Source organism: Callorhinus ursinus, unplaced genomic scaffold, assembly GCF_003265705.2.
Source record: "Callorhinus ursinus isolate GAN/ISIS: 27379988/994484 unplaced genomic scaffold, GSC_fseal_2.0 scaffold4, whole genome shotgun sequence".
Lineage (NCBI taxonomy): Eukaryota > Metazoa > Chordata > Mammalia > Carnivora > Otariidae > Callorhinus > Callorhinus ursinus.
In genome coordinates this window covers 128,486,766-128,514,507 of record NW_027397066.1, presented here as the reverse complement: position 1 = coordinate 128,514,507, position 27,742 = coordinate 128,486,766, and the positions used below count along the sequence as shown (strand labels likewise).

Here is a 27,742-nt window from a genome sequence, read left to right as displayed (position 1 = left end):
AGAAACACAACATTATAATTTTTTTGAATTTTACTTACTGCATTCATGATATTCCCCGCCTGTAGCACCAAGTGTAATATTGAATGTAGCTCCTCACACAACATCAGCTCTGTCAAAAAAGAACACACCATGGTACCTTTAGCTTAAATGCACAAAGATAGCTACCACATCTGAGTTCAAGAGGGCCTGAAGCAAGCTCTGACCCAAAACCACATATTAAGACAGGAAAAAACAAATCAAGCCCCACATTCTGTGGTATATCTAATGCGCTATTTGCTACTGGCAATCCGTGTCCTAGTGTTTAACTGGGAATCAATATGTATGATGCTTCCATATATCACAAAATACTTCAAAAAGGAACATTTTCAAGAAGTAGAAAATGCAAAGGCCTTATGAAAAGCGGCATACTGTGTTATAGGAACAAACTTTTTCTCAGTAATTCTTTATTTTTTTTCCTCTATCTCCACTAGCCTTTGAGATTACATTTATAGAATACGAAAACTAACAGAGAGCAACATTTTGCTTAGTCCACGAGCCATGAGGAGATAAAAAATAAACAGGTTGGGATGACATGTAAGTAACTTGCAAAGCACTAACCCTTAGGGGCCAGGCACCCAGAGACTCTGTCCATTTTATTCAAAACTACACATTTCATTTGGATTGGCTAAAAGGCTATAAAGGAGCTTATCACTGTAATATATCTTTAAACTAGTTCTTTAAACATAGAAGCTTTTGTACACACATCTATGCAAATTAACAATGTTAAAAATTGTTAATATATTTCAAAAGCTAAAAGCGAAGTTTGATGATTAAAATTACAGTATGTATAGACAATAAAAAGCTACCTACAATTTTTTTAAGTTCATATTCTCCATTAATTGTGGTATTACTTTCAAAAAATTACATTTGGATCACTGCCTGCATTATGTTATCTAAGAAGGCCAGTATTTGAAGGTTAACCAGATAAGAAACGTTTCCACCGTGCCCATGAATTTGCATGGCTCAATACGAAAACTACTCCATCTCAACGTGAACAGGAGGGATGGCCCTTTCAAAGTTGCTGCAATAGTCCTGGTGTGTGTACGAAGAAATGTTAAAAGGTCTCCCTATTGAAAGAAGAAAAATTGCCCTTAATTCTTAGTCTCCTCTCTAAACTGAAGAAAATATGATGGGCTGAAGAGCAAAACTTTATCTCAACATGGGCCAGAGCAACTAAACAGGAAAATCAAATATGAATCAACAGCTCTGCAATAACTAGAAATCCAGAAAACAACCCAGAGGAAATCAGGTTGGCGCTGAAAACCCTGGAAAATATGAGGGTTGGGGAACGCCAGAGACTCTGCCTTGGCGATGAGGAGTGCCCACACGTGTGCTAGGCCTGCTTGCTCAGCGTCAGAAACGCCTGAGGGTAAAACTCCAGCACTATGGAAGAAGACAGGAGAGCAACTCTGAGGAGTCTGCCCAAGCTGGGCAAGCAAGTCATTCAAAGAAATGGAAATGACCCACTAGCCCCTCTCAAATGTAAACAGCCAGCCAGGAATTAAGAGTCTTGAGGGGAAGCAAGTGGGAGAAGACACAGAGCAGAACCATCAGGAACCTGCAGAAGGTCACACTGAAGATGCCCAGAAGAGTCAGGAGGAAGGAGGGATGATGCTGGAAAAGCAGGCCCTGGACACCAGAGGCCAGAGGATGGGAGGAAGGATGCAGCTGGCCTAAGTGCCTAGGTTTTGAGCGCACATGCATGCACGCGCACACACGCACGCACACACACACACACACACAGATACTACACACAATGCATGCACATGGAAAGCTGACCTAGGAGAGGAACAAGAGCAAGCTGCAACCAGCAAGGTCTACTCTGAAACTTGGGATGAAAGAAATCTTCTTTTATGGGAAGATAATATACTAATTAGTTAACTGGTCAATTAATCGATTAATTAAGGAGGAAAGTAAGTGGAAATAAGCCTTAATTGTCATCCCAGGTAATAGCTCATTTCCCTTTTTAGGGTGTATCAGAATTAGGACTTTGCATTTCTCATTTCAATTGAATAGGTTTTTTTTTGGTTTTTGTTTTTTAAAGAAACTGCTACCAAACTAGTACAGCCACTATGGAAAACAGTATGGAGGTGTCTCAAAGAATTAAAAATAGAATTACCACATGATCCAGTAATTCCATTTCTGGGTATTTACCCAAAAAATATGAAAACACTAACTCAAGGGGATACATGCACCCCTATGTTTATTGGGGCATTATTTACAGTAGCCAAAATATGGAAGCAACCCAAGTGTCCATCAACAGATGGATGGATAAAGAAGATGTGGTGTATATACACAATGGAACAATATTCAGCCATAAAAAAGAATGAAATCTTGCCACTTGCAGCAGTATGGATGGAGCTAGACAGTATAATGCTAAGTGAAGTCAGTCAGAGAAAAGACAAATTCTATATGATTTTGCTCATATGTGGAATTTAAGAAACAAAAACACAGAAAAAAAGAGACAGACAAAAAACCAGGCTTAACTCTAGGGAACAAACTGGTGGTTACCAGAGGCGAGGTGGATGGGGGGCTGGGGGAAACAGGTGATGGGGATGAAGAGCACACTTCCCCTGGGATGAGCACTGAGTGCTAGGTCAAACTGTTGAGAGTCACTATATCGTACACCTGAGACTAAGATAACACTGTGTGTTAACTACACCGGAATTAAAAAATAAATTTATTTTAAAAATCAGGAGAAGAATGCTTACAAAAAAGAATAAAAATTAAAATAAAGTGCTACCACCAAGGCTAATAAAAACAAATTCCATGAAGCATCATGTGTTCACTTACCTTTTGTAGCAGTTCTCAGAATTGTTATGTCTGTGTACAGAGAAGAACAAGAAGGTAAAAATTCCTTCTTTAGCACCATGGCTTCAATCCGGAGCGAATAGCTAAAAAATAAAAAGTAAAGCTGTAGCGTTTGAGGTCACTGATTTTAAAACTTTCCCCTGTAAAGAGCAGTGATGGACGATCCTTACTTTGGCACCTGAATCAAGTGGTGTAGAAAGGAGTCCGCCAGGGACAGCTTGGACACATCTCCACTAAATGTTTTCAATTTCTTTATCTAAAAGCCAAACAGAAAAGAGGGTAGAGAAAAAAAATAACTTGTGATTAAAATGTAACATTATTTTAAATGTCCTCTTAGAATCCCTGTAAGAAAGTAAGATTCCAGTGCTAAATTCAAATTAATAAAAATGTAGATCCAAGAAAAGACAGAGAAGGAAATCATCGCATCTACTATGTTTTTTGAAAGAAGAAAAACCAAACAAATGAGAGGGAGAAGAGCTGCGTCACGTGTGTGGGTATAAATAACCTCCATCAAACCAGAGAATTGGGGCCACGGGACTCCTCAGGGAGGTTACCAAAGGGTCAGTTCTAAGGATGAGAATTTTCTGTAAGTTATAATCTGGAAGGGAGATCATGGGAGAAGAAAAGAGGACCCTGGGTCGTCATTATAACATGGTCCTCTAGGTCCCTAATGAAAAAAATTTTAATATTTTGGGTAGTTTGGACATAAAGTTCTCAGACGGGGGGAGGGCTAACAGACCTTTCTCTGGCCAAGTCCCCCTCCACACAGAATAGCCTTACAGCAAGGGGCTCCTGTGTGCTGAGGCGTGGACACATTGGCTCTCCAGTGGCAGAGAAAAAGGAAAATGGCTCAAGCAGCTGATGGGTCAATGTCAAGACCTCCCCCTATGAGTAGATCAGGTAATATAACAGGATGTATGGTCAGATCCCATTCCTAGAAATTTTAAAAGAAGCGTCCACTATACCCCCCCCACCCTCCATGCACACACCACAGGTGTGGGGAAAAAGACTAGAAGGCCCCACCCGCACGAGGTGATAGGATTACAGGGACTATTATTTTCTTCCGCTGCTCATTTTTATTTCCTGAAATGTCTACAATGAACATGTATTACTCTTGTAAAAAATTAAACTCAACTAAAAGTTACTCTTTCAACCGTCGCCAAGAAAAATGAAAGAGTTCTGACACAGGAATATAGCCAAACAGCGAGTAGGTGGGGATGGAAGCAAAGAGAAAGTTCTCAAACTGCATCAGAGCAAATCAGTGCCTCCCTCAACGCAGAGAACTGGACCGGCCCAATGGCAGAAACTTTTCTACATCCACTGGCGTAGAGCGTCTTCCAACAAAAATACTTTATGGTAAATCAAACCTTGGGACTACGAGTAAAGTAGACAGCCTACCTCTGCAGCTCACTGTTGTCAGTGAGCACTTATCATCTTTCATTACCTTTATAAAGCTTACTCTCTTCCATCCCCAGGATTATGGCGGGTGCCCATAAAAAATAACATGACTTTTCAGTGTCTTGAGAATAGGAAATGATAGTTCAAAAACACAGAGGAGGGAATATTTGCAAAGATCCGAAGTATCTACATCAACTACTCAAAAATACAAAATGTCACAGTGCAGATGCATACCCTAGACTTAAGTCTGATGCTCAAGACTATATATTTTTTTTAAATGGGCAGAAAATAGCCATTTATAGAATTGCATTACTTCCCCTACCTTTAGGGCACCAAACTGAATTTACCATTTTTAGTCATGCTCAATTTAAGGGCAGATGGAATTTTTGGTTTAGCTAAACCCAAATTGGTGCCTGGCTGCTGAACAGAGAAAACCATAGGATGAATCCTGACCCCTTCTGAACTAGAGTTGAGCAATTCACTATATATGGAAAGGGGCAGAGTGAGGTTGTACCTTTTATAAGACCATCTATGCAGCATGTGCAAAGCTTCTGAAAATAACAGCACAATTTTCTGTCTAAAGCATATAGAATAGGTCATGCTAAATAAACCGGGTAGATATTTCCATTAAACATGTGCTCAACTGTAACTGAAAAATGATTAATCTCCTTCACTTATATAAAGAGCTAAAAATGTTTATGGAGTTCAAGAGAATGGTGACGGAAAGATAGTATTTAATTTAAATGCCATGTATACAGTTCTTAATTCCATTTCAAAATGAGACTTGTGTTCATTAAGAGGGATTATGATACCGTCACAGTGGTAAGGAGGTAAAAAAAAAAAAAAGAGAGGTGAACAAACCCTATAATTATTGTGCATTCTCGTCATCATCAAAAAGCATTTATCACACATTGTTAGGCATAATTTTGTTGGCTGAGCCAAGTGACTCTCATTACGACCTGGCTGTACCCGGTTTCTGTCCTAATAGCAAACAGCATGCTCCTTAAGACTCACACATTCCAAAGGGCAGACAGACCTCCTTCATCCCATCTAATTCCACTCACATGGCCTCGAAATAGCAAGATTTCCCACCAACAGACTCACCCCAAGGGAACACCCTGGGGCTTCCTCCCGGTCATTCCCCCCAACCCCCACCCCAGGGGCAGAGTTGGCATAGAAGGTTGGGATGAGGTGATAAAAATGTCAGAGGCGGCAACCAACCAGCTGCCAGAGAGAACAGAAAATTTCTACCACCTTCCAGCCCTCTATCCCTGCCAGTGATGCAGGGATGGGGCCCCAGCCCCATCGGAGGGAAGGGCTCGCGGGCTGCGTCGAGGCTCCCTTCCACCATCTACCCAGCTCCTATGCCAACCTCTCCCTTGTCCCTCTCTGGCCACAGGAATACTTTTCAGGGCAAAGAACCACCTCCCAGGGCTTTTATTTCTGGGTCTGTCTTCTTCCTCTGCAAGTTTTAAGCGTGAGTCGAAAGCAAGATGAACAAACATGCCAGATCAGTGATTTGTGGGGAAGGGCAGAGAAATCCTGAAAACAAATTAACCTTCTGCTGGCTTGTCAGCTGAGAATGCACGACCGAAAAGGGCCATTTCCGCTCCTATTTTTCAACACGCTGATAAGATTACGGTATCACTCAAGCGACACTCACACCAGTGCTCTGCTCTGCAGCAGGAGTGATGAAAAGGCTGGGAGGAAGGCCGCACGGTGCGAGGTGGGGTTTTGAGAACCTTTGCCCTTCCTTCCTCAAAGGGATGCAGTGGGGGTGCAGCAGAAGGAACTGTTCTGGGGTCAGACGAGTCATGTGCAAATCCACCTTCCTCTCTGGCCTATCAACTAGGGGACACGCGAGAGGAGTTCTAGCAAACCTGCGTGAGCCTGTTTCCCATCTGTACCATAAGGAGTATCTGACGATGTGGCTGGGAGGATTCAATGCAAAAGGCACCCCAAATCATCACAGCTATGACTGAGTGACTTTCTACGTGCCAGGCACTGGGCTACACACTTGAACACATGATCTCACTCGGCTGGATTCTACCCTGCCCAGTGCCTGCAACACAGGGACAACACTCCAAAGATGTTTAGTCCCTTCCTGTGCTAAAAACGAGCACAGAACATTACACCATAGGCTTAGCAACATGCAGTTACGCAGACACTTGTGCATTTATTAACATATTTCTGCCACATTCCTAAACCTCTCTCACTTGGCCCTGGCTCCTCCTTGGCCTCACCCCCATCCTCCACCCTCTACCCAAGACTCAGGGGTCGGCCCTGATCAAGGTGGTGCCAAGGGACACGCAGCGCTTGTGGCAAGGCCAAGGGGCCCCCGCAGCAGGCATCCGTCATGAGGTGGCTTTGGCCCGCACCGAGACGCCCTCTGCTAGCACAGATCCCCGCAGTGGTTTTGGGAGGGACGCCAAGAAGCCCTGGGGACTGTCAGGGTGTTCCTGCTGAAAGAAGCTCCCAGCTGAGTGCGGAGGGTGTGGTGAACTGAAGCCCAGAGTTGGTAATGTAAACAAGGAGAAGTGTGACCAAGCTTGTCGGATATTCAGGCTGACCTGCAGCAGGAGGGTGACAGGAGAGGCAGCTGTGCCTGGCTTAGTGGCTGGGACGCAGCACAGCGTCTCGGGGCTCCGTCTCATCCCAGCAGGACACTGTCTCCGGGACTGGCTAACTGTCTGGGGGAGAGTGAATGCCTCCGGCTGCCAGACAGTGCTCAGGCGGGTTTCAGTCATCTTGCCCTTAATATCCCCCCTTTGAATTATGCCCTCCCCCATACACAACTCAACCACATGGGAGGCTTGACAGCTAAGTTGCTTCTCTGAAAAATCCCCAAGTCTCCCACAGCCTTTGCGTTCTCTAATCCCCTCTGAATTTAAAATTAGAAATGAAGATATTAGGAAAACCCGGACCTATTGTCCCACCTCTTTACCATGGTATGAAGCTGGCAGCCTCTCCCCCACCTAGCCACCCTTTAGTTAGAAATTTAGAGCTTTTCACAGGGTGCCTGGGTGGCTCAGTCGTTAAGTATCTGCCTTCGGCTCAGGTCATGATCCCAGCGTCCTGGGATTGAGCCCCGCATAAATAAAATCTTTAAAAAAAAAAAAAAAAGCCCAAAGAGGAATAAGATTTCAACAACTCAATCTTTTTAAAATCCAAATTAATTAACCCTACCCATCCTAATTAAAGATTTTTGAAACTCTCATTCTCTACATTAAAAAAGACTAAGGACTGTTCAGTGTATAAGATCCAGGGTAAATTAGGATGTGATGTATGTTTCCCTCAAGATTTTAGGACCCTTTACTATCATTAATAAATGCTGGTAATTAATCTTGGCTTAGGTAAATTACACTTAATTTCCAAACAGAAAACCTGAAACAGAGAGAGGGTCAGCTTATCAAATACACCCAGAATACTCAAGTTACCTAGTAAGACCCTCGAGTTGGTATTGCAAGTGCATCACTGACATAAAAGAAAAAGTATGGACATATACCCCTCTTGTTATTTATGGACTAAAGTCAAATTTCATAAATTCTGTGTGGGGAAGCGGAGTGGGATGGGGAAGAGAGGAACCAGCAGTGTGGGTAAAAGGATAACTGTAAGATTCTACATTATTCAAATGTTCACAAGCACATATATTCATGTAATTTCTTACTGAATTTTTTCAGGGCCCCCTTCTTCAGAAATAAAAGGCAATATTACAATTTTATAAGGTTTTTTTTTCTTTAAAGATTCTATTTATTTATTTGATAGAGACACACCGAGAGAGGGAACACAAGCAGGGGGAGTGGGAGAGGGAGAAGCAGGCTTCCCACGGAGCAGGGAGCCGATGCGGGGCTCGATCCCAGGACCCTGAGATCATGACCTGAGCCGAAGGCAGATGCTTAACAACTGAACGAGTTTTATAAGCTTTATAAAATTGTTTTTCCGATGTTTTTTTTTATTCCTATCAAGCTCCCAACCATTCAACAATTCAGTTAATTCAGTCCAAAAGATCAATAACTATATTGCAGTACTACATGGCTATCACAGCAATTTTCACCTTTAAGTCAATTCCAGAGACAATGTTTCTTAACAGTTTACCTACCTCTCCAAAATTTTAGAGCATTTTATCGAGAAGCGGTTTCCTTTTATTTTTGTGTATAAAAAGTATACATATTTATAAAATAACCTGGGTGCAGCCTTGGCAAAAACCATCATTGGTGATGGAAAAGGACACCAAAGTTTATTGAGGTCCCATGTGCCAGGTACCATCCTCGATGCGTAACTAGGGTTTCGGCCTCCTGGCAATCGGTGAGGCAGGCACCCACACCCTCACTATACAGGTGTGGACACCAAGTTCACTGGAGTTAGGAAATTTGCCCAAGGGGACAGCGCCAATTTAAACCCAGGTTCCCTAACTCCACAATTTCTCCTAGGTCACTTTTTTACTTGTATGTGGGAAGACTCTGGCTCTGGGTAGCAGAGTGCCTTTCCCATGTGAGTTTTGACACTCTGAAAAATATTGGGCTTAGATCATTGCTCCTAACATCTAAATTTCCTATGCCAAATTCCTTACCTCCTCTGACTCCGGCAAAAGCTTAAGAAATTCTCGCAAGGTCTCTGATCCATAATGCTCACTCTTTCCTTGATGAATATCTTCTACAATGGACTGAGGAGACCTTGAAAAGACAATTAGATTCCACTTTACGTTTGTTGGAGTGCCAAAGAAACACAAGTCAGTGGGAACTGTAACAAATCACCTCTACCCTTTTTCCAACCCGCCTTCTTCCCAGTCTGGGGGATGTGCTTTGTCAGGAATCACAGGAGCCCCAGTGCCAGGGAAAGTGGGGATCCTGACACATCGCCCGGAGGCCTGTTCATCCAGAAGCCCATCCTTGGGAATCCCAGAAAAGCTGGAAGTGGCAGCAACCATGGGAGTCTTCTCTAGGAGAAGAAAAGCAATCCCCTTGGGTCACATGGAATTCTGGAGAGCCTCTCCTTTCCACATGCTGGCATTTCACCACTGTCTTCTGACCAGTCCACCCTCCACTGAGAGGCAACATTACTGATGAATTTATAAATTCCCTGGCATGACAGGCTTGAGCAGACGCTCTGAGGAACTCTGCCTGTACTTCAAGCCGTTAGGTTATGCTTTCACGCAGGAAAACAGCAGACAGTGACAGGCACTCGGATACTTATCATGCCGTGTGCCAAGGAGGATAGGCAGGTATGAGGAATGACTTCCGCTCATGTTAGAAGCTGAATTTTCAGCTCAGCCACACCCACAGACTGATGCTGATGGCGTGGATGTGCCTAAAGTTGCAAATGCGTGCAAAAACCTTACTTCTTAAATTGCTTAAGAAATATCCCAATGTTCATGCTCCGTTTTGCATCCAAGACAGTAATCTGGAAAAAAACAGACACACATAAGACTATCACAAATTAGAAGACTTGGAGGGAAGAAGAGAATTTAAACCTATCAAAATACAACACTAATTTACAAGTGAATAAATTAAAATATGTAAATCAAAATACAACACTAATTTACAAGAGAATAACTTCCAATAGGTAAATCTGGTTATTAATCGATACACCTAACACAGTTTTGCAAATATTAAAATATCATCATCTCCCCAAAGTTCCTGCAATGATCTATTTCCTTAACTATAATAACTGTACGTATCTATTTTAATCTTGTGTAACTTTTTTTTTTTTTTTGAGAGACAGAGAGAGAAGGTGTGTGTGCATGAGCTGGGGGAGGGGCAGAGGGAGAGAGAATCCCCAGGCGGCTCCATGTTCAGTGCACAGCCTAACTCCGGGCTTGATTTCAAGACCCTGAGATCATGACTTGAACTGAAACCAAGAGTCAGACACTTAACCGACTGAGCCACCTACATGTCCCTAATCTTACATAATTTTTAATGAACAATGTATATATTAAAAATTTTTTAATTTAGCTATTTCCTCTTAGAATAATACAGCCTTCATTTAAAAGCCCAAATTTGAAAAACAGGTGTGTTAGCATAGCTAGATTATATGAAAGTTGAACTAAGAAAGCAAAAAATAACTCAAGATATTACGGAGCCCCAAGCCCTGCTTTAGGGATGTAGAAGGACCAGTACTGTTATTTTAAGAAATGTAATAAAATTAATTTTTTTCTAAAAGATAAATTTCTTCTCATTGAGAAAGAATATATGCCCTTCATATATCGTCCTTCAGGAGGAGGTAACAAAGTTTCCTACATTTTATTTACTTGGAATTTATTTATTTATTTATTTTTAAAGATTTTATTTATTTGACAGAGACACAGCGAGAGAGGGAACACAAGCAGGGGGAGTGGGAGAGGGAGAAGCAGGCTTCCCGCGGAGCAGGGAGCCCGATGCGGGGCTCGATCCCAGGACCCTGGGATCACAACCCGGGCCGAAGGCAGACGCTTAACGACTGAGCCACCCAGGCGCCCAATTCACTCGGAATTTTTTTTTTCAATTTACTCGGAATTTAAAAAGGAAAACTCTTGTGCTGTATTTCACCAAGTCTAAGATGCATATTAACATCTCTACAATCAGGATGTATCTGAAAATGCACAGCAGCTTCGATTTAATGAAATATGGTACCATTCTAATATACTGTCAAAACCCAGATTTGGGCTGCAATAGGTTTTACCTGTTCAAAATTAGTAACTGGGCAGGGTTTTATCAGACTAGAAATTAGACAGAAACTTTTTTGGGCATGGGGTGGGGAGGATGTTGTTATTAAATACAGAAGCCGGGGCGTGTGGGTGGCTCAGTCATTAAGTGTCTGCCTTCAGCTCAGATCATGACCCCAGGCTCCCAGGAATGAGCGTGGCATTGGGCTCCCTGCTCAGCAGGGAGTCTGCTTTTCCCTCTACCCCTTACCCCCCTTGTGCTCTCTCTCTCTCTCTCATTCTCTCTCTCAAATAAAATCTTAATACATACATACATACAGAAGCCATTTCTTTCTCTGGAAGGGAACATCCAAGATGCATGGAGGAAAGATCACCTTAAAACTGCCACAGGTTTTTTCTCATCTGTTTTTTGGTAAAGGGAGACTAACTAAAACAGGAATGTTGTTATGATTCTCTTCCTTTCCAAATGTATGTGATTCATTTGTGAACAAAAGCGAATCAGGTTTCAGATTAAGTTCCTGTTCTCTAGGCCTGCTTGTAAGTTTATAAGCTGCAGCAAGAACTGTTAACCAAATTTAATGACACTTCCTGGCTATAAGGTTAAATTTTTACAAGAGTATGGCTGTCTTCTTTTGAAGGTTAATCTTAAACAATCACATTATTTACTATCCTAAAGGTCTATTTCATGTTCGTGCAATCACCTACCAGCCATAAAATAAATTCCCAAGCAAACAGGGCAGGCTCCTTATTGGAATCCTACCCAGGGATGCAGTTCAAGTTCAGTGTGAAGGGAGGGGAGAAGACGCGGAGAGAATAAAACCTGTCAAACCTAACACCCTTTAAAGAGGAAAGCTCATAGGAAACAGAGGAATCTAAATTTAGTACGACAGAAAACAAGTGTATAATTCATCAATTAAAAAGCCACAAGTAATAACATGTATATTGATATAGCGCTATACATATCCAAAGAACTTCCTTGGCACTCACTTCTACCCAGAATGAGGAAAAAACTCCTTTTCTATTTCTCTCATTAAATCACCACCTCTTGCTCTATTTGACCCTGGATGGCAGCACCCTCCCCTGCCCCTCACTCCAAGCTCCACCCCTAACCCCCTGACACTTGGTGCCCCTGGAAAAATGATGGAGAAATTACTCTTATTATTCCTATTTGACAGATAAGGAAACCGAGCCTCAGCGATGTCATGTTATCCCTTCCCCAAAGCAACACGAGACCTGAAATGCTAGCCTGGGTCTCTCGGGTTCCTTCTCTTGTTTCTGTGAGTTTTAATATTGCTAGAGTATAGACAAGTGGCAATGTTCCACCACCAGCCTCGGCTGGTATCCACTCTAGGAATGGGGGCAGATCTATAGAAAGCCATCCATAGGTCCTGGCCAAGTTCCCTGGCGATTCCAGGGCTGTCTATGTGAGATGATGGATAGAAATCATGTTCTCACAGCTGTGACAGCCTTCAGGAGCTGCCATCATGCCCTTGACACAGGGGAGAAGCCACAGCCTGGGGTAGCGGCTGCCTCCACCGCTTGAAGCAAAGCTTCAGAAACTGGCCACCAATTTAAGAGATGGGCGCCTGGGTGGCTCAGGTGGTTAAGCGTCTGCCTTCAGCTCAGATCATGATCCCAGGGTCCTGGGATCGAGCACCGCAGAGCCCTGCATCTGCAGCGGTCTCCCTGCTCAGTGGGGAGCCTGCTTCCCCCCTTCCCTCTGCCTGCCGCTCACCCTGCTTGTTCGCGCGCTGTCTCTGACAAAAAGATAAATAAATAAAATCTTAAAAAGGAATTTAAGAGAATTCAGCAATACTCCGAAGAAAAACCTGGGCTGGCCATCCCTGAGCACCTTACAGGGCAAACAAAGCCCAGAGACTCATCCAAACAGCAGGAAAACTGACAGCATTCCAGGGACAGTCCCACTCTATTGGCATCCTCAGATTTGCCTAGTGCATGAGCAGTCTCTTCCTCACAGGCTGTCACACTCCATCCTTCTAAAGCAGTGTTATAAATGTGTTTGTTAAAGTCTTTTAAAGCGGTTTTGGTTTCAAATGCAAATTAGCTTATTACTCCCCAAATGCTTGCCATCTCAAAGCAGGGCAATTCAGGAACCCCTGCGTGGGGGACTGGGCGGTGTTCTGGAATCACCCAGAGCAGCGGACTCTGCATGCGTGCTGGATGCACAGGCTGTGAAAGCCAGCCTCAGGAACAAGGATGAACTAACCCGGCTCCCTCCCTGCCCCCCAGTTCCAATCCACAAAAATCTATGTTTCTGGGCACCGCAGGACAGGGGGGCAGGACCCCCACTGAAGTCAGGGCCTGTCACAACAGGGACAGCCAGGGTACTGTAGAGCTCACGGGCTTTCCCATCAAAGGCCCACTGAAGAGTTAACGCCAGCCCTGGAGAACGAGGGAATGAAATACAAGGCCACATGTGGGAATTGACTGAGGACTTCCCACTAGGATGTGAGGCAGCCCTGCTGGAGAAACAGGGTCCCCACAGACTGCGAGGCTGGCCAGGGTCCTTCTGCCTCCCTCTGAAGCACTGAGACTGCAGCACTCGGGAGAGGCTGTGGCTGGCTCCACCACAACTCTAAGCGCTCCTCATTTCTTCTACAATTCCTGTACATTCATCTACAAGCAATCCCCTACACAATCTGCCTCCCACATCCTTCCAAGGAAGATCTTCCAAGGAAGAAACAGCTTTTGCATTTTAGTTGTGGTAAAATACATGTTAACATTTACCATCTTAACCATTTGGTTTGTTTGTTTACAGATGTTATTTATTTATTTGACAGAGAGAGACACAGCGAGAGAGGGAACACAAGCAGGGGGAGTGGGAGAGGGAGAAGCAAGCAGGCTTCCCGCAGAGCAGGGAGCCCGATGCGGGGCTCGATCCTAGGACCCTGGGATCATGACCTGAGCCAAAGGCCGACGCTTAACCGACTGAGCCACCCAGGCGCCCTGACCATTTTTTTGTAAAGTAATCTCTACGCCCAACGTAGGGCTCCAACTCATGACCCCGAGATCAAGAGTCGCATATGCTACCAACTGAGCCAGCCAGGACCCCCTTCCTGAACCATTTGTAAATGGTCAGTGTCATGAAGAGCACCCACACTGTGGTACAACCGTGTGTCCACACGCACCCACAGAACTCTTGCCCTCTTGCAAAATTACAACTCTGTTTCCATTAAGTCATAACTCCCCATTCCCTCCTTCCTTCAGCCCCTGCCAACCACCCTTCTACTTTCCGTCTCTAAGAATGTGACTATTCTGGGGAGCCTCACATCAATGGAATCATACAGTATTTGTCCTTCTGCAACTGGTTTATTTCCCTTAGCATCACGTCCTCAAGGTAGAAGAAATTGTTAAACCATTTTTGTTTCAATATGCCAAAGAGGGCTTCCTGGACTGCTTAAGTACCACTAAGTAGTGCTTATTTCAATGTTACATCAAATTCGGAAAAGCAAAACTTAAAAAATCTTCCCGTATCCTCTTATATAGACATAGCTTTTGGGTTGTGATGTTTGTTTGTTTTCATTTTCTTTTTGGTTGGCTGCCAACTGGGAAATGTTCCAGCCCGGGTTTGGGGGAAAAAAATAAAAACCCAGTTGAAGTTTTTTTTTTCTTTCAAATGTATTTCAAATACTCATCTAGTTCTGTAGTTCTGGATTGAGCATGTCCCAGAATTCTAGAACATACTGAGAACATAACAAAAGTTGAGAAAGAATAACCGATAACCTGAATTAGTGTGGGAGAATTATTACTTCTCAGAAATTTATAAAAGCAATCTTCCTTCCATCCTTCCTTTTTTCCTCACTCTTTTCCTAATAAGCAATTTTAGTTATTTCTTATATAGTATTATTAATGTTAATTGTAAAGATTACTACAGACATTATATTGAATGATCTCATGTGTTCCAACATTTGTGTTTTTTTTCCTTTTTTATTTCACTTTTATTGAGGTATAATTAACAGATAAAATTGTAAGATATTTAAGGTGTGCATTGTGCTTATTTGCTATATGTAAACATGGTGGAAGGATTCGGCCCCCCCCCACCTCACGGTTATCTTGGTTTCCTCCTTTTCAGTGAGAGCATTTAAGTTCTACTCTTAACAAACTTCAATTATCCAACAACTATCCGACTACAATGTTATCAACAGCAGTCACCTTGTTTTATAATACATCCTCAGGCCTCATTCACCTTGTGTTTTGTCGATCCCAATTTTGATCATATTGATCTATCATACTGATAAATACTCCCTTTGCCCCCTTGGTTCAGTTCTGTCAGCTCAGTTACCTTTAATTTCCTTTGGAGGATACCAACTGGCTAAGACTGTCCTACCCTTTAAGAGCATTTCAGATTCTAGAGGGAGACAAGTACAGACCCAAACCACCAGTGTGAGCAATGCTCTGAGGGGGCTGGGGAGCAGTGGTGACAGACAGGGAACTTCTCAGGGATGAGGTCAGTGAACTCCGCAAAGAGCTGACTCTTTTTATTATTATCCCCAGTAATATATTTGTTATTTCTAATTACTTTATTACGGTTTAATTATTATTGTAACATTTGTAGCCTCCTCAAGTTTATTTTTAGGTAACAAAAACACAAGGATAGTAATATTTCATAACCTTTCCTCCCCTCCCCTTGCTAAATATTCTAATTTTTCTCTTTTGAATGTTGTTCTTCCTAAATTCAGCCATTCCTAAACCCAGCTCTTCCTTATCTTCCAGCAACTTCTTTGTCTGGAATATAATAAAACTAATTTGTAATGCTTTATAAGCACTTTAAAGTAGGAGCCAACCACATAATGGCAGGCCATTTCTGCAGGAGGTTATTGTATTTCAAGGGGACATTATCTGATCCCTGACATGTCTGAACCTCCAGAATTATGGCCTGTGTTCAGGCTCAGGATGGGTCCCTCTGCCAAACATGCTGTTTAGGGTATTCTCCACTCCACGCAGACAGGTGGTGAGAACTAGTGTTTTCAACCCTGGATTCCATTTACTCCTTCCGATTAAACTGAAGACTTATTACCAGACCTTGTGAAACTATCACTCTGCTGAGTTGTAATTTCTTTAGAAGAAAGTCTAATGAGGGAAGAAAATAGCATGTACTGTATTCTTTCACTGAAAAAAAAAATATATATATATATATATAATACTTCTAGCCATGCTGGAGATAGCATGAAAAATTGAAAATAATTCTGGATAACCCTGTTATGTGACAATATTGCCTAATATACACTTAAATCCATCCACCTAACCTACTTATCCTGAGTACTAAAGAGTTGAAAAGTTAGATTATCTTATGACTCACAGTCATGGTGATTTACTTCTTCTTTCTAGCAGCTTCTCTCAGATTAGGACCTATAAGTGTTAAAAATATTCACACACCCATATTCACAATAGCCAAAAGGTGGAGGCAGCCTAAATATCCGTCGATGGATGACTAGATCAACAAAATGTGCTACAAATATACAATGGAATATCATTCAGCCTTAAAATTCTGACACATACTACATGGGTGAACCTTAACGACATTATGCAAACTGAAATGCTCCAGTCACAAAAAGACAAATACTGTATGATTCCACTTACCTAAGGCACATAGAGTGGTTAAATTCTTAGAGAGAGAAAGTAGAAGGGTGGTTGGCAGAGGCTGAGGGAAGGAGAGAATGGGGAGTTATGACTTAATGGGTCCAGAGTTGCAATTTTGCAAGACACGGAGATTTCAGTGGGTGCATGGTGGTGATGGTTGTAGGACAGTGTGAATGCTCTTCATGACACTGACCAGTACATTTACAAACGGTTAAGATGGTAAATGTAATGTGTATTTTATCACAATTAAAAATAACAATTATTTGGTTCCAGTTATTTTTTAAGTGAAAGGAAAAAAAAAAGTAAAGACGTATCTAGCGTGAGGGGATAGAGAGAGATTAGGGGAAGACTCTTTTTATTCCTGAAACTCAGACGTGGCCTAGACATGGACACTTCTGCTTCGGCTGTAGTTGGGGCAAGATGCAACACCCCCTGCTACTTCCCTCCCTCCGAGGGCTTCTTACCTGCTTTTGAATTAGCAGACATAAAGCTGCAAACTCCTTGTGGCCCCATGAACTATCGTTCGCCAAAATAAGTGTCTCCAATCTATAAAGGAGGCCACGCATTCTAACCTGGTAGCTGCCTCCCTAGCAGCAAGGTGAGCTAGACCCCCTTCTGGTTGTCATGGGTGGTTTCCTGAGAGGTGTGCTCAATTTCCCACTGTACCCATCCACTCTTTCCGTCAAAATTCTTGAAATGCAGTAGGAGAACGAGGAAACAATGGCGAGAAATGCCCTACTGTACAGCAAGGAGTCTCTGCTGGAAGCTGGGGCGAAGGCCAGGGTACTAAGGAAGTGACTTTTTGCTCCTTCCAATATTGAAAGGATCCGCTAAGAAATAAAAGGGCTCTGCAGAAAGGGAAGAACAGGAAAAGTCCAAGTTCAGCAGGCGAGGGCCCGAGGGGTTGTCCTAAAGACTTCCTCTCAGATTAATTTCACGGTTCACACTTAATTCTAATCCCAGCATTCCCCGCATTTTATAGTTCACAGACTCTTGGCTATTTCAACAGGGGACCATACCACTAATTTCAAGGACCCCCAAGTGGATCCATGGAGAGAAGTTAACCTGCTCCTGAGCCAGACAGAGAAATGGGGTCAATACTGTGGGCTTGAGAATTCAATTATGCAGAGAGCCTGCTACCTCATCCCCGAGCCCTGCCCACTCTCTTACCTGAGTCACTCCATCTTTGACCTATATTCTCTGCTCCTGTAGAAGAGATTTAAAAAATGATACATTTGTTGCCCCCCCCCACTTTTTCTTTTTGGTGGGCAACATTCTTTCCTTTCTATCTCTAGTTTCCTCAGTACTTCTGCTAGCAAGCAGAGGTTTCTCAATTTACTTTGTTTCTAAACAGAGTACTTTCAAATACGATTTTTGACTCAGTTTCTATAATATATGGTAATTGGTAGCTCTGAAGCCATGCTTTCAGTGAACTTCTTATAACCTGCCAGCTTTATTTTGTTCTCAACGTAAGACATTTATTGCTAACTGGCAATATGTTTGCTAGAAAATCCTAAAAGTAGCTTTACGCTTTGAACTCTCTGGAAATCTCTATTCCACAATGGCCACACTTTAGAGGAATGAAGGCTCTCGCCTAACACTTAGGGAAGGAAAACTAGAGGGAAAAATAGGGATAAAATCTCCAGGAGGCATATTAGTTAAGGGTGTCTTTAACAAAGGGCATTTTGTCTCAGAAAGTTCCAGTTAATCTCAGTTAGTGGAGTTCAGGAACTCAGGTTTTTGTTTCGACAGAGACTAATAACGTGGACTTCGGCAGAACTGCTCCACCAGGGGAAACCGCAGCAGATGTTGCTGGAGACAGGGCAGTGCTGAGAGGCCAAAGAACGATGGCCCCACATAGCATGTTCTCAGCGTGAGGTCATAATCCACCGGGATGTCTGGGAGGATGTGGCATGCATGCTTCTTACACTTTTCTGCTAGTCAGCTCAGGCTCATCATATAAGGCCCTTTCTATCATTTCCAGAGCACACAAACTTACATTATCTTACTTCTCAGTGCTTTAGCAAATTCTGAAATGTACACACCCTTCCAAACACAAAACAATGCAGCGAGGATTATCCCTCCCCATCCCATCCATTCTTACCTCTTCCCTAACATCCCTGAAGGATGAATTTAAAGTCCCTCCTCTCCTAGAAAGGGAAGACTTGGTAGTAGTATCTTCTTGCTGCCCAAAGAGTTCCTCGATGGTCTTTGTATCAATTTGGTAGTGATGCTGCTGCCTGGCGGCCAAAGTCCAGATATTGGTTTTGCCGCGGACTTGCTCCTCTGGAATGGTCTTCCAAAAAAAGCTTCTCATCCGCTTTTTCTTACCAAGGTGGCTGTAGCCATTCATGGGAGAAGCTGGGGGTAGTCCTGGAGGGGGAGGTGGGAGCAGAGGCCCCCCGGGGAGCGGAAGTGGCGGGGGAGGAGGAGGAGAGGGAGGAAACCCCTCCCCTGAATACGGACATGGTGGAGGCGGGGGAGGAGGAAGTGGAGGAGGGGGTGGTGGTGCTGTCTGCCCGATCATGAATCCGGCTGCCTCAGTGGTAGTCCCATTTTCTTTATCGCTGACCAAGGAGACACAATTCATAACATGCATAGTACTGTTGCCTTCTAAGGAGATAATTTCTTGGCCTTGGGGAAGCAGACACAAACATCAAACTTGTGTCATACTTTTTCACTCGCTGGTCGGCTGCCAGAGAAAAAGGCAACCGTGCTGTGTGTCATCTTCCAAACCTACAGAGATAAAACAACTTGAAATTGGTACAGGAAAACATCTGAATGCTAGCTATTCCCTTCAGAGCCTCATGCCAGTCCTCCTGGAATGGCAGGGTATTACAATGAATGAGAGGCAACACATCCAAAAGAACAAAAAATGGGACTGATACTTTTCTAAATATGAACCAAACAAAATTTTACTGCTTGGAAATGCTGCCAAAGGAGCAGCCAACAAACCCAACGTGGCAACCTTCCATTAATCAATAAAACACATATTGATTGAGAACCTGCTATAGGTTCAGCAAGTATTGCTCAGTTTATGAATAAACTACTTGTTCACTAACTGGCTCATTTTCTTTGGGCAATGGATACCCAACCCCTAGGGAAATTACCCAAATGGCTGAAGCATTAGGTATTAGTGGACGACCCTGCCTTTCTCCTGTACGGACATGTCCCCTACCAATCACTTGGGTATCCTCTGCCTTGCATGGAAGCGGCAGGGCATTTGGAAATGATAAAATAGCGACCAAACTCATTCCCCTAGAGTCAGGGCCACCATGTTCCTGCTCCGTTTGGTGATGTGGTCTCCCCGCTAACAGAGAGAAGAACACTAGATGTGAAGATTAAAGGTTGTAGCTCTAAATCAAACTATACTGCTTATATTTTATTTATTTTCAAAGATTTTATTTATTTATTTGAGAGAGAGTGAAAGAGGAGGAGCACGAGATGGGGGAGGGTCAGAGGGAGAAGCAGACTCTCTGCTGAGCAGGGAGCCCGATGTGGAGCTCGATCCCAGGACTTCAGGATCATGACCTGAGCCGAAGGCAGACGCTTAACCCACTGAGCCACCCCGGGCGCCCCTACTGTTTACGTTTTAGACAAGTCACTTCACCTTCCCAGACTTCTGTTTTGTCCTTTGTAAAACTAGGAGGGTGGGATCCATTCCATGACCTCTCTCGTTGCTGCCAACGCTATCATTTTAGATTCTCGTTAAGCCACTCTTCAGAAACAATCAGAACTTCATGCCTACCTCTTCAGCTTCTTCTGTGATACTATTAGCAGAGAAGACACATACCCACAAGTATATGCTGCTCGCATCATACCTGCCACAGGTCTATCCCTTATCCACACAGTCACTGAGTTATATTGGTGGCTTGTGTTTTTATTGGCCTTTAAATGTTTGTTTTTGGTGCTGAGTTGTTATGGACCTGATGTGAAAACAGAGGTCAAAACAACCACATTTCTTCAGATGTAAGGACAGATTAACAGAGGATGTAGAAGGGACTCCATGCAGGCGATGAAGTGAGCTCCCCAACTATGTGGGCGTGTAAAAAGGGGACTGTTTCCTACAGGTCACATGGAGAGGCTTTTTTAGACTGGACTTCTGAGCGTAATTACCCTTTTACAGCATCACTGTCGAAGCTCACACTTACAGACACACAGTGGTCAAATAATACTGGGTTGCGCAGGAGTAAACTGTCTGATAGCACTAATTCAAATATTATGAAATGCTTTACACAGAACCATGTATAAAAGGCAGGATTGCCTTGGGAATAAGAGTGGAGACTCTAGAAATAGACTGTTTTTTCCTCAGATTTCAGGTTTGCTACTACTTAGATGGGCAATCTGAGGTGAGGTAGGCTGCTGAACCTATGGTTCAGCATCCTTAGGTATACTATAAAGATATATTGTTTCATTGCTTTGCATAAGAATGAACGAGCTAATACATGTACCAAAATGCCTGGTATATAGTTCGATATTACCAGTGTCATGGGTATATATGATTTCTCTTTACTTTCACAGGTGTTATATTTTCTTTAAAATATGTATTGGGTTTATGGATAAAATGCTAAGTTGTTCCTGGCTGGTAGAAAAATGCCTTTAACAGTCCCATTCTTTGCTTTCTAAGTTACTAGGTTTGTCCTTTTTCAATACGCAGTGATTAGATATTATATTATCTCTAAATTATAAGAACAGGGGCGCCTGGGTGGCTCAGTCAGTTAGCATCCGATTCTTGATTTCGGCTCAGGTCATGATCGCTGGGTTGTGAGATCAAGCCCCACGTCCAGCTCTGTGCTAGGGGTGGTGGAGCCTGCTTAAGATTCTCTCTCTTCCCCCTCACCCCATAAATAAATAAATAAATAAATTATAAGCACAAATGTTTTTATGAAACATTTGAATATTTAACTTTTGAAAACTATATACAGGTAGAAGATAGCATTGCCAGCTACTAACTGGATTTTTTTTTTTTTTACCATTTATAATTGTGTATCAGTGACATTAAGTACATTTGCAGTGTTGTGTAGCCATCATCACTAAGTAATTTTTTAGAAAGTAAAACTGAAATGATTTATGCAAGCCAACTTACAGCTCACTTGAGATGCAACTGGCTTTTAAAAGTTTTCATAATTACCATTAGGGGCATAACCAGGCTGTTTTCATAGTTGGCACCCCTTAAGCAATGACTCATTGTCAATTACAGTTTATAGTTACATTTGAACTCTTCATTTTTCAAGACTGCACAGGTAATCTTGGCAGTTTACTCTTGCATAGTTTAAAATACTTTTGTACATAAAATATCTCATGTATTGAAGAGTTGTTAATCCTCCAAGTCACCTCCAACTACAGATATGCTGACTCGTTTACAGATTATTCCTGCTAAGAATGGTGATAACCTTAAAAAGTCTCCATCCTAGAAAGCAATAACTCACTCAGTGCGGCATAAGTACATCCACAGATGTGCCATTAAACCTCATACAGCAAATACAGAGATACTAAAAAGAGTGAGAAAGACCATACACTCAGGTTGTGCACCAGCACTAGTTTCTAACACCAAAGCTCCAAAGGATGCAAGTCTTTTTGAGTATTGTGCATTGCACAGAAGAAGAACAAGATAAAGGCTTGTCAAAGTAAAAAGTGACACGTGTTAGTTAGGCGCTGGCATAATTCTAACCACTGCCCCATCTAGAGAAAGAATGTTATTTTTAAAAGTTGAAAGAACAAAATAAAATTTACAACACTGTTACCGGTATGTTGTCAGGCTAATTTTTTCCCAGGGTAACAAATAAGGATCCTAGGCCCCCAACAGCTTCTAATGAATAAATTCTCCAGCAATGATTAGCTAAGATGCTAATGCTTTTACTACTGGCTTCAAAAGGGCTTTAATAGGGCTTTCCCTTTGGGCAAGGATTTCCAATGTCAAGGAGACACAGGAAAAAGAGAGTGCAGACAGACATTCTAACCCTTTCCACAGTCTCGTAACATGAAAACAGAGGATACACAAAGAGCATTTGATTTACCAGGGGACGGTCCACAGTAAAGATGCAAACGCATACTCTCCAAGTGTGCTAGCACACAGGTAATGCCACCGCCCTGAAAACACTGCTGTTTCTCACAGCTGCCAATTGCCAGGAGGCACAATGGAATTAGCCTTGGCTCTGTCTGGAAAATGTCAAGGGTCCCATCAATCTCCCCAGGGCAGACAGAGACAGGTTTGTATTTAACATCTCACCTACAGATTGGGGACCTCAGCAGCAGGGAGGACAGCTGCTAAGGCTGACAAATGTTCAGCCCTGAGTAAAATGTAGAGCTGCCACTGTAAGGCTCTGAAGATGAGAACTGCAAGCCCCCTGAGTGCTGATCATGAGGCATCAGGGGTGTGTCTGAATGATGGACCCTCTAGAGAGGCTATAGCTCAACAGAGCATCTTTTAACTATGTGAATTTTTAATAGGAGGATGCTGGCACCATGTCTTTAGCCTTTAGCTGATCGGCAAGCAAAAAGTCTTAGAACGCGAATGTTCATAAGGGTCTTCAAAGAAGCCCGCACTGCTTTGCTCTTGGTGTCAGAAACATGAAGGGAGTGAGCGGGAGGGAAGAAGAGAGAATATGTGTTTCATTTCACAGTATATTTCGGAGGAAAACATGTTCCTGAAAGTCAGTTCAGAGCTCAGGGTTTTCCTGAAAGAGGGTTGGTGGGGCCCCGTTGCTCAGCTGCTCACTCACCCTCTAGGTCAACAATAATCAAAAGTAAACGCCAAGGAAAAGCCGCCAGAAAACCTTTCCCCTTCATTTCTGACTTGTGTCACAGGGCTGGCCCACACCCTTCTGATGACAAACGGGGGCAAAGCAAGCCAGGTTTGGAGAGCAGACAGGGGAACACACAGCCCTTTTATCTGCGGGAGAAAAAAGGGCGGGAAGAGTACAGGCGATTCTAAAATATGGAATTTTTGCCCTCCACTAATTCATTGGGGGAAGGCCCCTCCCCGACCGCCTATCCTTCAAAACCTTTATTGATTATTAAACCCAGAATGTCAACCACACAGTCGAACCAGAGCTGGTAACATCCAGCGCTTCACCTTGGCACTGCAGGCTGCAGCCAAAGAACCCCTGACTGTCTCCAGTCAGCGTGTTTAATCTGCAGCACAACAGAAACACTTCACAGATGCCCCCGAGCGCAACACCCAGAGAGCAGAGAAAGAACGCTTCTTTCTGCACGTGCATTTTCCGTTTCTCTCAAGGTCCCCAAACCACGAAAAAAAAGCAAAGGAGCGCCCAAGGATGCTCCAGAGAGAGGGAAGGAAGCGCTCGATACTCATTGCAGGAAGACAACTGTGGGTCAGGAGAGGGGGGTCACAGACGGCCGAACACTAGGGGCAATTTCTGTGCAAACAGATGTTTGAAAACTGACTACCAGGTCCTGAAGAAATTCGGCGTGGGGGCACCGGGGGCCACGACTTCTTTCAAGAAGTCTGGACACACAGTAGGTTTCCAAGGTCTTTGCACTGGCCAGCGATCCACCGCGTCCTTCCACCCCCCAACCCCGGGTCCTGCGTCCCGCCCCAGCCACTCACCAAAACGGCCCCGGCTCGGCCGTGCAGAGGGCTCGGGGGGCGCCGCGTCCGCCCCAATCCCCAGGAGCGACGCGAGTGGGAGGTCCCGCGGCCGCGCGCGAGCCTCAAGCCTCGTCCTTATCTGCGCCGCGGCAGGAGTGGCGGTGGGGGAGCGGGCGCCGGTGCGCAGCCGAGATAGACGCCCACACGGCCGCGCAGGCTCCAGGGCGGCTGCCGCGGCGGGGCGAGGGCGTGTTCGGCAGAGAGGCCGCTGCGGGCCGTGCGGGAACCAGCGGGGCCGAAAGGGCCGACGCCCGGGAAGGACTGGGTCCCCCGCCTCCCGGGAGCGCCGAGTGTCCTCCGGTCCTCGAACAGAATCGACTGGAGCGGACGCCGCACAAGCTCGTCCCTCCCGGGGCCCCTTGGGCAGGCGGGTCTGGGCGTGTCGGGTGGGGGGGAGGGTCGCCCGGCCCCGCCCCCTCGCCCGGAGGACCCGGGCTTAGGGTCCGCCCCACCCCCGGGCCCAGCGCGGTTCCCCGGGTACCCGCCCCTCCGCCCAGCAGCCGCACAGGGCTCCAGAAGCCGGGTCGGTTCCTCCTAAAGAGGGAAGGTGTCTCAGTGCTTGGAAGCGAAAGAGGGGATCTCCTGGTTCGCCGACCCGGGCTCTGCCCAGTCCTCGAACCTTCGCGGAGACACCTCCCCGATGTCCGGGGTCTGGGTCCCGGGCGCGGGGGAGAAAGCCTCACGGCCGCACTGCGGATCAGCGGATAGGAGCCGTGAAGAGCCGGCAAAAAAAAAAAAAAAAAAAAAAAAAAAAAAAAAAAAAAAAAGTGTGAGGGGGAGACTCCTGGTGTTTGGTCGGAGGATAAAACCGGAGAGCCCGCAGTTCCCGAGCTACCGGCACCGCGGCGGCTGGAGCTAATCCACCAGCCCACCCGCTTCCTCCCCAAACTTCCACAAGCTGACGGCAAAACTTCTAATCTGAACTTCGAACGGCTAGGACCAGTGTGCGAGAGCAAGAGCCGTCCTGTCCTCGGTCCGCATCACCCCGACGCAGTCTTCGCCAACCCCGCACCCACTTTCTGGAACGGCAAGTCTTGGCTTCCCACTGGCCAGTGGCACGCTCTTAGGTCGGGCGGGGATCAAGTGGGGGCGCGGTTTATCAAAAAAATCTTAGCAGCTAGAGCTAAACTAGCCGATCCTGGTCCAGCCGGGCGGCGACCCGTGACCTAGCTCATTCCCCAGACGCGGGCCCAGACCCGCGCGTCTTGGCCTCAACAGACCGATAGCTGTCCTCCGCAGCCTGGGCAATGCAGGCACCAAAGTCACTCGAGTGGGTGTGGAGGGAGCGCGCAAACCTTCCCAGCCCTTCCCACTGTGGCTCCAAGGCAGCCGAGACTTGGCGCCGCAGCCCGGGGTCCAGGCTGATCCCCGCCCTTGGCCCTCGGGAGCCGGGGAGTGTCCGGCTCCCGGTGCCCCCGAGCGGCGGTCGCCCCGGCCTCGGCCGCCCAGCTCCCACTCACCCGCGGCCCGCGCTCCCCGCGCGCGCTCCTGGCCCCACCGCTGTCTCCCAGTGCCAACGCCGCTTCCCGGGTCTCTGCAGCCCGGGCTGCTCGGGACCGCGAGGGGGCAGGGCGACGCGGGGCGGGGCTCAGCCGCTGCCTCAGGTAACAATGCTGCAGACGAGCCCGCTCCCAGCGCCTGCCGCAAAGGGCAGCACGCCCTTTCCTGCTCGGCCCCTTCCCTCCTCCCACCCTCCGAGCGCCAACGCCGGCGCCGCGGCGCTCACCTTCACCTTCCCGGGGTCCCGGGAGCCTACAAGCCGCCACCCGGCACGCTGCTCCCCGCACCCGAAGGCGCCGGAGGAAGTAGGGCTGGCGGGAAACAGAGAAGTACGAGCGTGAAGAAGAGCCAGGTGTCCTCGTGTAACCCGCAAGGGGAGGCGCCAAGCCGCTTCCGAACCTGCAAGTGCTTTCCACAAAGCAGCCTCTGCCGCAACCTCCCCGCCACCCTTCCCTGCGCACACGCACACTCCTGCACGCACGCCCTCCGCGCGCGCGCACACGCACACGCACAGGCGCGCGCGCCAGGCCACCCTCGGCCCCACGCTTGTTTCTCCCGAGAGCACTAGGGCAGCATGGGGGTGCACTGTCCCAGCCCTTCCAGCCGAATCCCAGCCGAGCGGGAGCTGCCCAAAGGTCACCTCCTCCCTGGGTCCTGCCAACCTGTAGGTTTGTTGCTTTTTTTTTTTTTTTAAATCTCCTCGATGATGGTAACAAGGATCTTTCAGTTATATTTAAGCAAAGCAAAGGAAAAAAAGTCCACTGCAAGTCAGATCGCATGAACGGACGCTGTCTGGGAAAGACTCCTCACAGGGAAAAAAACGGGGAACAGTTTAATCGCATCTTTTTTTTCAAAGTAACTTGTGAAGCCAGGCAGCGAGAGCCATAGTCAATGAAAACCTTTCCTGGGCAAACCAACCGGTCGGAAATCAGCTGCAGGGGTGGAGAGGCGCCTTGGGTGGGGATGAAGTCATCCTTACCTTTGACTTGGTTAACAGATAACAGACCACAGTTTTCCAGCCTCTGGTGCCCGATGACTTCTGTCTCTCCACCCTGGTCTTCAACCCCTGAACTCCCACAACTCATCCTCCATGTGGATGGAAAAAGTGAAGCTATTAGGGCAAAAACAAAAACAAAGCAAAACAAAAACAAAAAACAAAATCCTTGCCAGCCCGTTTCTTAGCCATTGACCAGGCTTACACTACACATGAGGAGTAGATCCAACCAAGAGCAGAGAAAATCTCAAGGAGTGGGAAATGTAATAAAAGAGAAAGCCAGATCCATGCTCAGGGAGTTAATACTAATCCCAAAGGAATATGGACTGCACAGGCAAAATGAAGAATTTCAAAACTGAGGAGCGGAATGGTATCCTCTCCTTTTCTTTTATGGAGGGCTGGCCAGATGAAAAGTCTACATTCACTGCACAATTCGCCTCATCAATACGCTCCCCCCAACCTGGGCTTCCCCCACACTGTACTCAGTACACATTTTCAAATCAGCCACTTTTTTGAAGAGTCAAATCCAGTGACCCATCCTCAACGTCGGGTCTTTTCGATCTCCCTGCTGCATGCCGGCCTATAGGCCTTCTCTCTGCCCCTCTGGCCTCCTCTGCTGACCCCTTTTGCCCTTTGAGGACAGTAACTGGATTCTTCCAACTCTGTCTCCCATTATCCCATGGGTTCTGTCTTCTGACTTGAACCTGTAAGGGTACAGATTTTATAGGGCCTGAAGCTTAAATAACTCTTGAGGGAGCTTTTTAAAGAAAATCAATAACTTATAAACACAACACTAGGTGTATGTCCTTGGAAGTGTCTAGGAGTGTGAGGGGCAGGAAAACTTGAGCTACAAGGCACATCCACTTCTGACTTCACCTCTAGGTCAGTGACTCTCAAATCCATATTGTCTCTGTAATATCTCAGGTCCAAATTCAATGTCCAAGGGTCAACTCATCTTTCTTTTAAAACTAGCACTTATCCTACCTGTACCCTCTTACTTAAGACCTGATTTTTAGGGATGCCTGGGTGGCTCAGTTGGTTAAGCATCTGCCTTTGGCTCAGGTCGTGATCCCAGGGTCTTGGGATCGAGTCCCAAATTCGGGCTCCTTGCTTGCTCGGCAGAGAGCCTGCTGGTCCCCCTGCTTGT

General features: G+C 45.5%; 1 protein-coding gene across 3 annotated transcripts in view; it reads right to left on the bottom strand.

Moving 5' to 3' along the window:
* FHDC1 (FH2 domain containing 1) overlaps positions 1-25,669 on the bottom strand; it is a 40,468-nt gene extending 14,799 nt beyond the window's left edge. For 2 of the 3 annotated variants that reach the window (XM_073892371.1, XM_073892373.1), the window contains exons 1-7: positions 24,060-24,434; positions 18,594-19,225; positions 9,587-9,648; positions 8,819-8,921; positions 3,021-3,106; positions 2,833-2,933; positions 39-109 (exon numbers count right to left, since the gene is read on the bottom strand). In XM_073892371.1, the coding sequence (XP_073748472.1) occupies positions 39-109; positions 2,833-2,933; positions 3,021-3,106; positions 8,819-8,921; positions 9,587-9,648; positions 18,594-19,088 (918 nt within the window). In that variant the 5' untranslated portion in view covers positions 19,089-19,225; positions 24,060-24,434. Of the gene's footprint in view, positions 1-38; positions 110-2,832; positions 2,934-3,020; positions 3,107-8,818; positions 8,922-9,586; positions 9,649-18,593; positions 19,226-24,059; positions 24,435-25,561 lie in introns of those variants that run through there. The other variant, XM_073892372.1, reaches the window with a different exon arrangement.
* Between the last annotated feature and the right edge of the window lie 2,073 nt (positions 25,670-27,742).